Here is a 13,101-nt window from a genome sequence, read left to right on the forward strand (position 1 = left end):
ATTCGAACCCGTGTCCTCGCACGCCCACAAGGAGCATATGGTCTGTGCACTAACTGGCTGAGCCACCAGGCACCCCAGCACTGATTTATTTATAGAAATACTTTCCCTGCTTCATTTTGGCAATAACTTTGACAACTGGCAGCGAGTTCCTGAATAATAGCTAAATTCAAGACGAGTCAGCAGGAACAAAGGGTCTGTGTTGGGACTGAGAGCAATAAACATTCCTACTATATGTTACTATACTGAACATACAACACAACACGTGTCCCCCCCCAAAAGCAACCAATGAAGCTGGCACTTCCTGGGTCTATACAATGTCATGTGACCAAGTGTATGACCAATATAACCTTTCATTTTCATTTTGAGCACAAATTTCAAAGAACTGTGCCTCAAATCACAACACCAAAATAATGCAATGGCAAATGGCCGAATTAATAATGCAAGATAGCAGAGCAAATGAGCAATTAAGGAAATGGTCCATACCAATGAAAAACTCTGGTATTTTCCTTTAAGAGCCATATTTATCTTCTGGTCAGGATCTCTCTGGCAACATGATATATCCAGAGAGCTGGGTCACATGGTCCTGCAGACAGTCTCCCTGGAATCCCTGTTGCTAAAGAGACTGATGGGGTGCAGCAAAGAACGGGGTGTTCGATTTGGAAAGGTGCCGGGAGCTCCCAGGCATTTGTACCCATGTGTCTACTGTCTGCTGAAATACACTGTCTACTCTACACAAACAGTGTATGCATATATGTATACTGTATATCAGTATATATGTACTACTGAATTTGATACACTGTAAAACCGTGGGGTGATGATTTAACTCGGAGTGTACAAGATCCGTACACTCTCAGTGTCACTAACCCATAACGGCCCCTTGGTACAATTTGTACACTCTCAGCACTCAATGAACACTCAAGATTTTGATGTGTCGTCTGTCACCTACTGTAGCTACATCAATGTAGACTCATTTGTATGCTTGATTGTTGACAAGTGTGTCTGAGTGCCTGTCTGCCTATGTGTGTTTACTTTGTGTACACTGGTATCAGGGTGGGGGATAAATTTAGCACTTTAGCCCCTGACTGGAGGCAGTGGCCCTTTATCCTACACTGTCCTACTTAACAGAGCGCTGGTCCCTGCTTCCACCTAGTGCAGCACACCAGGTTCCTCATGCTCACCTGGTCCCTGCGTCCACCTAGTGCACACACCAGGTTCCTCATGCTCAGCTCCTATCAGCTGACCAATACCGCAGAGTGAGCAAGCCACATCACAAATGCATGTCTTACACACACCCGGAGATGCAGCGCAGTTCCCACATGTCAGACGTCACACCGTACGCAGGCAGGCAGTCTATTGCATAACTCCTTCCCCTGCGTTTTTTCATTACCATGACCCCATTGCCGTGTGACCCCAAGCTGTCCTGCAACAACCTCATTGCCACTAAAGCTTGATTTGAAGAGACGCTTCAAGTCTGACAGCAAAACATTGACACGCAACAGAGCCTGTGCCAAAATACATTTGAAAGAAATGCACTACAAAGTCTACAACGGCATTATTTACAGATCTGAATTGTGAAAACTTGTGACACAAAATGCCACACGGTCAGCGTACGTTATGAGGGGCAGAAATGTAAACAAATGAAAGCAAAAGCTGTCAAAATCAACTTTGAACCTTATAACAGACTGGTTTTGATGCTGCTGTAAGTAACTTCTGAAAACACAGACAATTAGGAGCAAATCAACGAGTAATAGAAATGAAGACAAGAAAATGTTTTGCCTGAAGCTGACCAACAGAGAACCAGCATCCCCCTTCACCCAGGGTGCATTTCCCTGCTGCCATGACAACCAGGACGTTGTTCTCATCTCTGCAAGACTAACTGCACCTGACCATGTAACATGATCAATTAATGTGTAAAAAATACATTTATATAATGATTGGACCATAAGATTATGGAAAATACAGTAATCATTCTGCTCAACACAACAAGTTATCTGATCCCTATAAACAGATAACTTATACATTTTTGTTCATATTATGTTCATATTAACAAACATTATATTGCTATTATTAATATGCCGGAAATAGCACAGAAGCTAGCTTTCATCCGTAGTCCCTGGCCAGGTACAAAGCTGGCAGCCTAAAACCTATTTCCTTAATATCTTTACCCAGCAGTCAAAAATAACATTTTATAATAATAATAATATGGAATATAGACCATTTTGATGAAGGTAGAATAACATGCATTAAATGTTCTTCTTTACGTCACTGAACCGATTACTTGATTACGAATCTACGATCATTTTGTGTCGATCATTTCACTAATAATTCCAAACAAAGTAAAAAGGTGGTAGAACACCTCCAGACATATGATTATATACTTCTATCAAAGCCTTTTACAGCCAGCTACAACACAGGCTGACAAGTTGACAACAGACAGGAGAGAGAGAGAGACAGAGATGGGGAGAGAGAGAGCAGGCAGATGCAGGGGAGGTAGGATGGGAGAGAGCACACAGTGCGCCTCTCTGCACATTGGTGTGAGAGAAGAGAGAGAGCGTGTTAGAGAGGGGTGATGTAAGCATTTCAAACAAGCTGAGGTTTGGGGTTTTAGTTACAAACACTGTCAAGTAGCAACATGCTCCACCAAGTGGAGCCCCCGGTGAGAGAACACACACACACACACACACACACACACACGCACGCACGCACGCACGTGCACGTAGTGTATCTAGTCGATTACAGCAAGCGGAGGATCAGAGTTAATACAAATGTCTTATGCAGCGAGCTAATTGTCTGTTCAAAGACAGCCCAGAAAAGATTCATGAACTCAAAATTGTCTGTTGGTATTGCATCTTTGTATATTCATTGTAAATTTTGTGCGATAGCATCTCACTTTTCTTTCAACTGAAAGTAATAAAGATTAGCTGGGGACGGGTGTTGTTCTTTCTCACAACCTCATCTTTCCTCATTTAAGTTAATTTCTATGCAAGCAAGTTTAAAAATGATTCTAAACTGCTGTATACAATAGGCCCCATTAAATTACTAGAAATTGTACCATTTAACAGAAAATCTACCTGAATGAGCTCTTAATCTCCTTTTCACAATCCAAGTCCATAAGATTCGCAACCCAACTCCTTGCATGCAACTTGCAACCAGTTGCATCTTTCTGAATTGACTCCTTGCAATTCATGGGATGACAGTTTTAGTTGAATATTTAGTGCATCAATCATATAATCACCAAAGTCACCAGTTAAATTACTAGGAGTTGGGTTGTGCAGGTCAACTCCTTTGGCTGATCCCTTTGCTTTCCTGCCTCTCTACTGCATCAGAAATCAAGCAGTGTCATGGGCTATGACATGAAGCTAATTGTACAGCTGTAATCTCATAGCCAGAATGTGTGTAGTTATATACTCATCTATGTATTGGAACAAAAGCACAGGAATTTCCCTGTAAAACAAGCGAGTGCGAGTGTACTTTGTATAAGACATTAACCAGCGATTAATGAGGAAGAAGAGGTGATGATCTTCAGTGTCTAACATGACACTTCAGTAACAGGTCTACCCAGGTACTCTGATGAAAAGCCAACAAGGTGATTTTCAAGCGGTGTCAGCAAACACGGTTACCTAACTATCTAGGAGTTAGTAGGTCAGGGAGTGTGAGGTACATGCGGTGTCAAGTCATTCAGCAGATGTTCATTTGAATTTGAGCTACTTTCTGGACTGTTCATAGAACATACATTCTAGAACAACAGGGGCCAATTAATTCTGCACATGGAAACAAACGTATACTGAACTCAAACTTCCACCAGAGCTTAATCGCCTCCCCTCCCGTGGAGAGGACAGAGGATGGTGTCAAGTGCGAGTGTTTAGATAAGAGCTATTGCCTTGCCACCACTGAAGGAGGTGGAAATCCCCATTGTGGACATTCAGCCCTCTGCCGTGGCCCCTGTGGGACACAAGGCTAAGCGCCGTGGTGAAAGAAGACACACGGGGAGCAGCTGAGAGTGACGCTCTGGAAGTGGCCGCTGGGGAGGCGAGGAGGGAGTGTGGGGGCTGGCGTGTTTCAATCGGTGTGCCCTGCAGTGGAGACTGTGGCTCAAACATGGTATCTTAGGGTTACAACTGTCCCACAATAGTGGCAAAAAAAAGATGCGAGGCCACTCTGATGTTCTACTGATACCGGGCTGCGGAATGTTTCACTGTCAGCCCACCACCGTTTTCTTGGGGTGCTAGTGACATCAAACGCACGCACGCACGCACACACACATGCACGCAGACACCACACACACACACACACACACACACACACACACACACACCACACACACAGACACACACACACACACACACACACACACACACACACACACACAAAAGATCTTGTGAATTTCCGTCACAGCTTTGCAGCGCTTTGTTTGCCAAAGTCCCAGCATGGCTGCGGCACGGAGGAAAAACAACAACATCCTCAGCAAAATCCAACTGAAATTCTGGGTGGCTGCACCACTATTTATAACCTGCTCAGTTTGCCCGGTTAAGAGAGAAGAGACAGAGAGAAGCACAGGGTGGAAGACACACACAGAGAGAGAAAGTGAGATAAAGCAAGACAGAGAGATATAAAAATAAAGGGAGAGCTAATTACAGAGCTGAGGTATTACAGAGGGTATATATAACTGGACATAATAATAACTGAACAAGGCGAAACACCATAGGGTCACCAAAATCAATAGGGTTCTTCCTGTAGCTGCTAATTATGACACTTTTCGATATGTAGCATTGTCTAGTTTTTACCCCCCTTTACCCAGTTCGGGTCTTCCCACGTTGTGATTCCACCCCCCACTCTTTAGTTACTAAAATGTACTAAGTAAATTTAGGTACTAAAGTTTAGTACCTACTATCTTGTGCAAAGGACCCGTTTGTTTTCTGTTGTTCTTAATTCTTTAAGTTGTGTAGTTTTTCTTTTATCCTGTTGGTCATTCTGTCTGCACTTGAATCAGATTGCATGATCTTTTACTACTGAAAAAGAAAAGAAAGAAAACAAAAACTTACAAAAAATAACACACACACATCAGGACTGCAGAACTGTTGCAAGATCTCTTCATATGTGCCTGAGCTGATTGATCAACCTTACAAAAGGGTCCTGAATAAATTGGGAGATGTCCAACCATCTGAGCTTTCAAAATGACTGGTGTGAAGAAGATTGATTGGGAACATGAGGAACATGAGGCAATGAGAATCCTCACTGCCAGTGTCTCTCGCCTGTTATCAGTGACAGGCCAGATAGCGAGAATGAGAAGGACGACTGTTTACAAGCATGCACGCACACACGCGCGCGCGCACACACACACACACACACACACACACACACACACACACACACACACACACACAACACATGCAACCTGGGAAAACTTGGGCATAGACGTAATGCTTCCTGGGAAGACCCAGACAATCACATAGGCCTGATGCATCCAGGGAAGGGTTTATGCGAGTGACCAATCAGAATGCATTGTAGTGTCTGACAGTGACCAATCAGGGAGTGTAGTGTATGTGAGTGACCAATCAGAACGTAGTGGAGTGGCTCCTTACCTCTTGTTGATTGGCTTCTCGTCCTTCTCGTAGGGCTTCACAAACCACTTGCCAAGGCGAACAAAGCTGCGGTTCATGAGGCACCGCTCCAGCAGGTTATGGATGGCTTTGAACAGCAGCGTTCGACACTCGTAGGAGAGGCCGTTCTCCCAGAGCCCGTCATCCTCGGCTGGAAGGAGAGAGAGAGAATAGTGGGTTAATTTGAGGACTACAACTATTACAAGCTCTTAGTCCTGACAAAAACAACAAATTGGAAAGAACCCAATCAGGCTACAACTACTTTACAATTTGAGCAGCAGCCATAATACAACACATAGATTATGAAATGATGTTCACCGCATCAGTGCCCCATCCTATCTTTATATTACAATCGCCTAGTGGGTGGACGGTTTGAGCTGTCACAATCATGAAACTTTATTTAAGCATTTCTTTTGTTTTTGGTTTTTTTATTATAAAAAATTAACATTTTGAGAACGTTCACATAAAATGACATGCCCAAAATGGGGAAAACAATGTAAAAGTGGTTCAAATTGATGTATTTGACCTTTGACACTTTAACCTGTGTAATTTGGATTTCTGACTTGGCTGAATACAGACGCTGAGGTGCAACGTTGAATGCTGAATAATTGAATAAGGAAGTTTAGAGAAAACAGATCAATAGAGAGACATATCATTGTTTGTAATTAACACTTTTAAGTCATATCACCCGGCTCTAGTTTAAACACATGAATAAAAGTATTACACCATTTCCCTCTGTTTAGAATTCTACATACTCGCTCTCACAATTGAATCTGCCTAAAGCATGATGACAATACAACAATGTGCTTACAGGCATGCCAACACGTTACCTTCCCACTGTCCCAGTCTGGCAAACACTGCAAGAAGTGTCGATACAATGTAGTGCTCGGAGCTACTGTAACAGGCTGATAAGAAAAACTAGCTTTCATGAATAGCCAGAAATGAACTGCGATAAAGTTATTCTGTGGCGAGCACTAAGCATATCCAAAGGGGTAATAACCACAACAGATGGGTACAGAAATTGAAAATGCACATTTGCCTGAATGCAAAACGAGCCAGTCATATCTAGAGTGACATCTGAAAATCTCATCACTGTAAGACAGAGTGATGAAACCGTATCCAGGAGTGGCACTCATGGAGTGTGACAGATAGTGTGTGTGTGTGTGTGTGTGTGTGTGTGTGTGTGTGTGTGTGTGTGTGTGTGTGTGTGTGTGTGTGTGTGTGTGTGTGTATCAGGAGTCAAATGAAGGCCTGGTGCTTGCCATGGGGGATGTGTGCAGGCAGGGCTCCAGGTGCTTGCGGTGCACTCTAGTGTGTGGTCTGGTCGTCTCTAATACCTGGGCTTGTTTCTGGATGGCATTCTGTGGCTGGCCTGGATGCCCAGCTAATCTCATTAACAGCCACTGACACTCGCCTCTCACAGCACTTAAGCTTCTTTCAGTGGAGTCTACGGCACACATCTCCCTGAGAGTGCCCGACTGCACGCGGATGATGAAACAAACACTGTACACTAACCGCGCGCACACACACACACACACACACACACACACACACACACACACACACACACACACACCTCAGCTGACGAGACACTTATGTATCCTCTACAAGGGAGATGCTTTCTTGTCAGCACAAAAAAGTGAGCTAATGAAAATGTACTGGATTTTGTAAAAAAGAAAAAGAAAAGAAAAAAGAAAAGAAGAAGTGGCTTTGTTGTCACGGTGGGAAGGTGGGCAAATATTGCATTTTAAGCAGTGTGACTGTAACAGCTTTTCAGAAGAGGAAATTATCAATGATGTGCTTTTCAAAACCACAGCCCTGCAGATGTACAGTATGGTTGTATGTGTGTGTGTGTGTGTGTGTGTGTGTGTGTGTGTGTGTGTGTGCGCTCATCCGTGCGTATGTATGGTACACACACACACACACACACACACACACACACACACACACACACACACACACACACACACACACACACACACACACACACACACACACACAGTACACAGTACATATCAAAGCAAAAGTCCCCCCACAATCTACCAACAAACCCACAGTCCTCATGGACTAGTGAGAAGCGCCAGCCTCCAAAATCAATCTTGCATTCGACCAACGGACAACCCCAGGCCAAGTAGCTGAAGAGTAGAAGGCTATGTGCTAGAGTTGACTGTGGAGCTACAAACTAATTCATCATCAGGTGTCACACACACACACACACACACACACACACACACACACACACACACACACACACACATCAACCTATTTCAAGGAAGGATGAAATAAGGAATGGGTTAAAAAATACGTTGATAAAATAGGAAAAAAGCAGGGAGAATAACTATTTGTCTAACTAAAGTGAAGCAGTAATAAACGCACAAACTAAAACATTTATCAGCCTTTCTCTGTCGACTTTGAGTGACTTAGCAAACGGGTTGGCCATAGCCAGCCTGACAGGCATGGCAGCACAGAGAGCAAAAGTTCGACATGAATAGAAAACCTTCCCACTCAGGCAAGGCAATGACAACAGAATAAGGGGAAGAGGAGAGGAGGGGACATGAATATAGACAAGTTATCATCAGCACGACTCATGATAAACACATCTGCTTCCAGACATGAGGAAGAGGAGGGAACCTTTGAGAAAAAGAGCTCAAATTCAAACCATGATCATTCAATGCTAAAATATGCTTATTCTGCCTTTTTAAGTGGACGTTCCTTCACTGGAATTGACAGCAGAGCCCAACACCTTCGTTTTACATAAACAGCCACAGAGATCCCCCTGCCTCTCAACAGAGATAACATTTGACTTAGCCTTCCCCTCCTCCCTTCCCTGTCCCCTCCTTTCCTTCCTTGTCCCCTCCTTCCTCCCAGAGTCTCTCCTTCCAGTGCCAAGAAGTGCTGAAGCAGGCGTCTGGTTTGCATCAAGCATCCCCGACGACCTCATGTTACTTATACACACAGTTCAAGGCGGACGGGGGGGGAAATAAAGACTAAAATAAGGCTCTCTCGCCTAAAGACAGACGCAAAGACGGAAACACAGTGAGGGGAGCAACAACAACTAGGCTATGCTGTCAGATGGAACCAGCTGAATACAAGTGCTCAGACAGACACCACAACAACACGACATCAAAGTCGAACTTACGAGCTGGGTAGGGGAGCAGTGGAATTACAGGGGTTGTGAGGGGAAGGGCCAGGTTTTGTTGCAGTGAGATGGACAGGGAGTTGGCTCTGCCACTGCTTATTGGAGGAACACCCCCGGCCCCCTTCCTCTGTAGACCTCCTCTGGAATCTGCCAAGGAGTTCCAAATGGGTCGGGAAGTGGAACATGAACACTTAAACGAAGGGAAAACTGTGACCCCCTGTTGGAAATGAATGTGAGATGAGCTTCAAATAGTTTAGACATTAATCAGACAAGGTTTTGATCCATGACGGATCTTTGTCAGGTCAATAAAAATAAAAAAGCAATCACGTTCTGCACTTAACCCAGCACCCACTTTCGATGTGTATATTATATAGTTCATCCTTCACTAGACAAGCTTCGAATAACATAAACATGCTAAAAAAAAGCAACTAAATATCTCTGGGTACATTGTAAGTTACATACTCATCTTCCCATGGTCCTTAGGGAGGCGTTCCTTATTGGACAAAGACAGGAACAAATGCCTCAGCTCTTAACATTAAGTCTATGCCATACAAATGTCTCACATGTTGAATAGCAGCCACTTATGGCATTCCATCAAATTAATAACCATTCGCAGTTAAATGAAAGCAGCTATAGAGAGACTGAATGAAACGTGGCATACAGAAAAATCCTGCAAGACATGCTCTCACTTTGAAGACAGGTAAGCGGTTGTAACCAAATATTTGGTGAAGTGAAAAACAAATAAACAAAACACAGGGACCGTGTCATCTTATATTACATTTGAGACAGGCGGAAGCTCACATTTTGTACCCATTTCTCACATTTCTGTATCCAAACTCAAACTGGCTCCGGGTAGAAGACAGAGTTAAGCAATTGTAAATGCAGCCTTGCCCTCAATGCCCTCAGTACACGCATACCTGACTAACTACCTCAAAAAAGTGAGTGACACCCAGAGCCACAATACTAGAGAGAGCGTAAACAACAATCTGGTACCACCCACTTTCTAAACAAATGGGAAAAATTATCCTTCTACAACACGGCCATCCAGGCGTGGAATGCCCTTACCCCTCACTCAAAAAATGCAGATCACCCTTTTTTTCTTTTTGATTAAAAAAAATCCTACCTTTCAGCACGCCCAGGGGAGAGGAAATGATCCTTCCCCCTTAAACAGGTGATCACCCCAACCCCTTCCATTTTCCCCACTGTACGTAACAGTTAAAAAAAAATCCTGAAATGATAGTTTTTTTTTTTGTTATTGATGATATTGGTTTTTGTTGTTATTCTTCATGTCATGAATGAATGAATGAATGATTCTGAATGAATGAATGCATGACTTAATGAATGAATGACTGAATGAATGAATGGTTTTTTTTCGATCTTTTGTAGTTAGACATAAAAAAATCATATACCGGTACATTCTTTTTATTTTTTTCTTTAAACAGGTCTACTTTAAACAGGTCTACATGTCTATGAATTGATTGCATAGGGCCTAAATGTCCGCATCCCTGAGTGTTTGACTGTACTCTGTTGCTGTTTTTAAATTTATGTTCAATAAACTATTCAATCAATCAAACCCAGAGATCCGCCATTACTCACACCTCAACGCAGCATAATATCAGAAATGATCCCAGAACATCTGTTCAGTCACTGCGGATGCAGCCTAGATTCAGAGAAAATAGGCTTTTAAAACGACGCAGAAACAGGAACTGGACGCCTGTGTTTCCTTTTTCCGATTGGCTATGGCCGGGCATGTAGGGTTACAGGTGCATGATGGGAAGGAGATTATTATTATTCTTTTTTTTTTTGCCTTTTTTTATGCGTGGCGCTAGATCTTAGTGCGTCGAAGGCAAGTCATAACTTATTCTATGTTCATGCCACTGTTACTCAAGTGCATGTGCGAGCCCGATGTCTGTCCATCTCAATTTGTCAATCTGGACCTGATTAAATCACTCACTGATAAATCAATTTACAGGATCCAACCTTTAAGTCTGCATCTCTTAGAATGTGCAGCTTGTTTAATTGTCTGGTGTGTGTGTGTGTGTGTGTGTGTGTGTGTGTGTGTGTGTGTGTGTGTGTGTGTGTTGGCCAGCCCAGTGCACAGGGGGACAAATAAGTGCCCTGGTTCAGACACAGATTTATGGTCTCAGCTGATGGTTGCGACACTTTCATGTCTCTGCCTTTGGGGTGGCCGGCCCAGATGAGATGACCTTTATACAAGCTCTTACTCTGGTCCAGAGCAGAGCTCTGTCCAGTACACCCCTGACCCCCCCCACACACACACACACACACACACACACACACGCAGAGGCATGCTCGGTCTCACAGTCATTCACCAAACCCACAAAGCACCTGACATGACAAAGTGGACTCGAGCATAATTTATGTTGCGTCGGCCGAGAATAGCAGACCTCGAGCTTGAGACACCATCGTGCAACCATATCAATCGGGCTTTACAATGAACATCCTCCACTCCTACACAACAGAGAATTATGAACCTCCTCCACTCCTACACAACATAGAATTATGAACCTCCTCCACTCCTACACAACAGATAATTATGAACCTCCTCCACTCCTACACAACAGAGAATTATGAACCTCCTTCTCTCCTACACAACAGAGAATTATGAACCTCCTCCTCTCCTACACAACAGAGAATTATGAACCTCCTCCACTCCTACACAACAGAGAATTATTAACCTCCTCCACTCCTACACAACAGAGAATTATGAACCTCCTTCTCTCTTACACAACAGAGAATTATGAACCTCCTTCTCTCCTACACAACAGAGAATTATGAACCTCCTTCTCTCCTACACAACAGAGAATTATGAACCTCCTTCTCTCCTACACAACAGAGAATTATGAACCTCCTCCTCTCCTACACAACAAAGAATTATGAACCTCCTTCTCTCCTACACAACAGAGAATTATGAACCTCCTTCTCTCCTACACAACAGAGAATTATGAACCTCCTTCTCTCCTACACAACAGAGAATTATGAACCTCCTCCTCTCCTACACAACAAATAATTATGAACCTCCTTCTCTCCTACACAACAGAGAATTATGAACCTCCTTCTCTCCTACACAACAGAGAATTATGAACCTCCTTCTCTCCTACACAACAGAGAATTATGAACCTCCTTCTCTCCTACACAACAGAGAATTATGAACCTCCTTCTCTCCTACACAACAGAGAATTATGAACCTCCTCCACTCCTACACAACAGAGAATTATGAACCTCCTCCTCTCCTACACAACAGAGAATTATGAACCTCCTTATCTCCTACACAACAGAGAATTATGAACCTCCTCCTCTCCTATACACAACAGAGAATTATGAACCTCCTTCTCTCCTACACAACAGAGAATTATGAACCTCCTTCTCTCCTACACAACAGAGAATTATGAACCTCCTTCTCTCCTACACAACAGAGAATTATGAACCTCCTTCTCTCCTACACAAAAGATAATTATGAACCTCCTTCTCTCCTACACAACAGAGAATTATGAACCTCCTCCTCTCCTACACAAAAGATAATTATGAACCTCCTTCTCTCCTACACAACAGAGAATTATGAAACTCCTTCTCTCCTACACAACAGAGAATTATGAACCTCCTTCACTCCTACACAACAGAGAATTATGAACCTCCTTCTCTCCTACACAACAGAGAATTATGAACCTCCTTCTCTCCTACACAACAGAGATGCACAAAAAGGGCACAAATTGGCACTTATGGGTTATTGCTGCCCGTGCTGTCATCCAGGCGCTGGGGTAGTGGTAAAAAAAGTGGGGAGTGGTAAAAATAAAATAAAAATAAAAGAAATACGATTCTATAAGTGATGTCTCTTCAGCCACAAATTACGACACACCGACAATTATGGCCGCAGTGTGTCATTAAACACTGACACTATGCTCTTGTGATGGACAGCGTTTAGGGCATTCAACTAAGCCTGGCCAGACAACGGTGCCTTTTCCTCCTCCTGCATCTTTCTTATCTGCAACGAAAGAGCGAGAAAGAGAAGAGGGAGAGAAACGGAGAGACGTCTGCGCTCCGTAAAGTCTCCATTACTAATTAATGGATATTTCCTGAGCAGAGAGAGAGAGAGAGAGAGAGAGAGAGAGAGAGAGAGAGAGAGAGAGAGAGAGAGAGAGAGAGAGAGAGAGTAACTGCACAGAAAAGAGAGCCTGCAACCCCCTGGGCCAGAGCTGCACGCATGGCCGCGTCCTGCACCACGCCAGCCAATGGAGAAGATCCATCAGAATACAGAGAGAGAGAGAGCAAGAGAGAGAGAGAGAGATGGAAAGAGAGAGATAGAGAGATGGAAGGGGTTGGAGGAGGAGGGTGTGGGTGTTC

At 43.5% G+C, this 13,101-nt stretch overlaps 1 protein-coding gene across 1 annotated transcript in view; it reads right to left on the reverse strand.

The window, feature by feature from the left end:
- med13a (mediator complex subunit 13a) overlaps positions 1-13,101 on the reverse strand; it is an 81,313-nt gene that overhangs the window by 46,483 nt on the left and 21,729 nt on the right. Inside the window, exon 3 of the mRNA XM_080780763.1 lies at positions 5,583-5,751. Within this exon, the coding sequence (XP_080636889.1) occupies positions 5,583-5,751 (169 nt within the window). The remainder of the gene's footprint in view (positions 1-5,582; positions 5,752-13,101) is intronic.

The sequence above is a fragment of the Protomyctophum bolini genome (assembly GCF_963924005.1).
Source record: "Protomyctophum bolini genome assembly, chromosome: 13".
Taxonomy (NCBI): Eukaryota; Metazoa; Chordata; class Actinopteri; order Myctophiformes; family Myctophidae; genus Protomyctophum; species Protomyctophum bolini.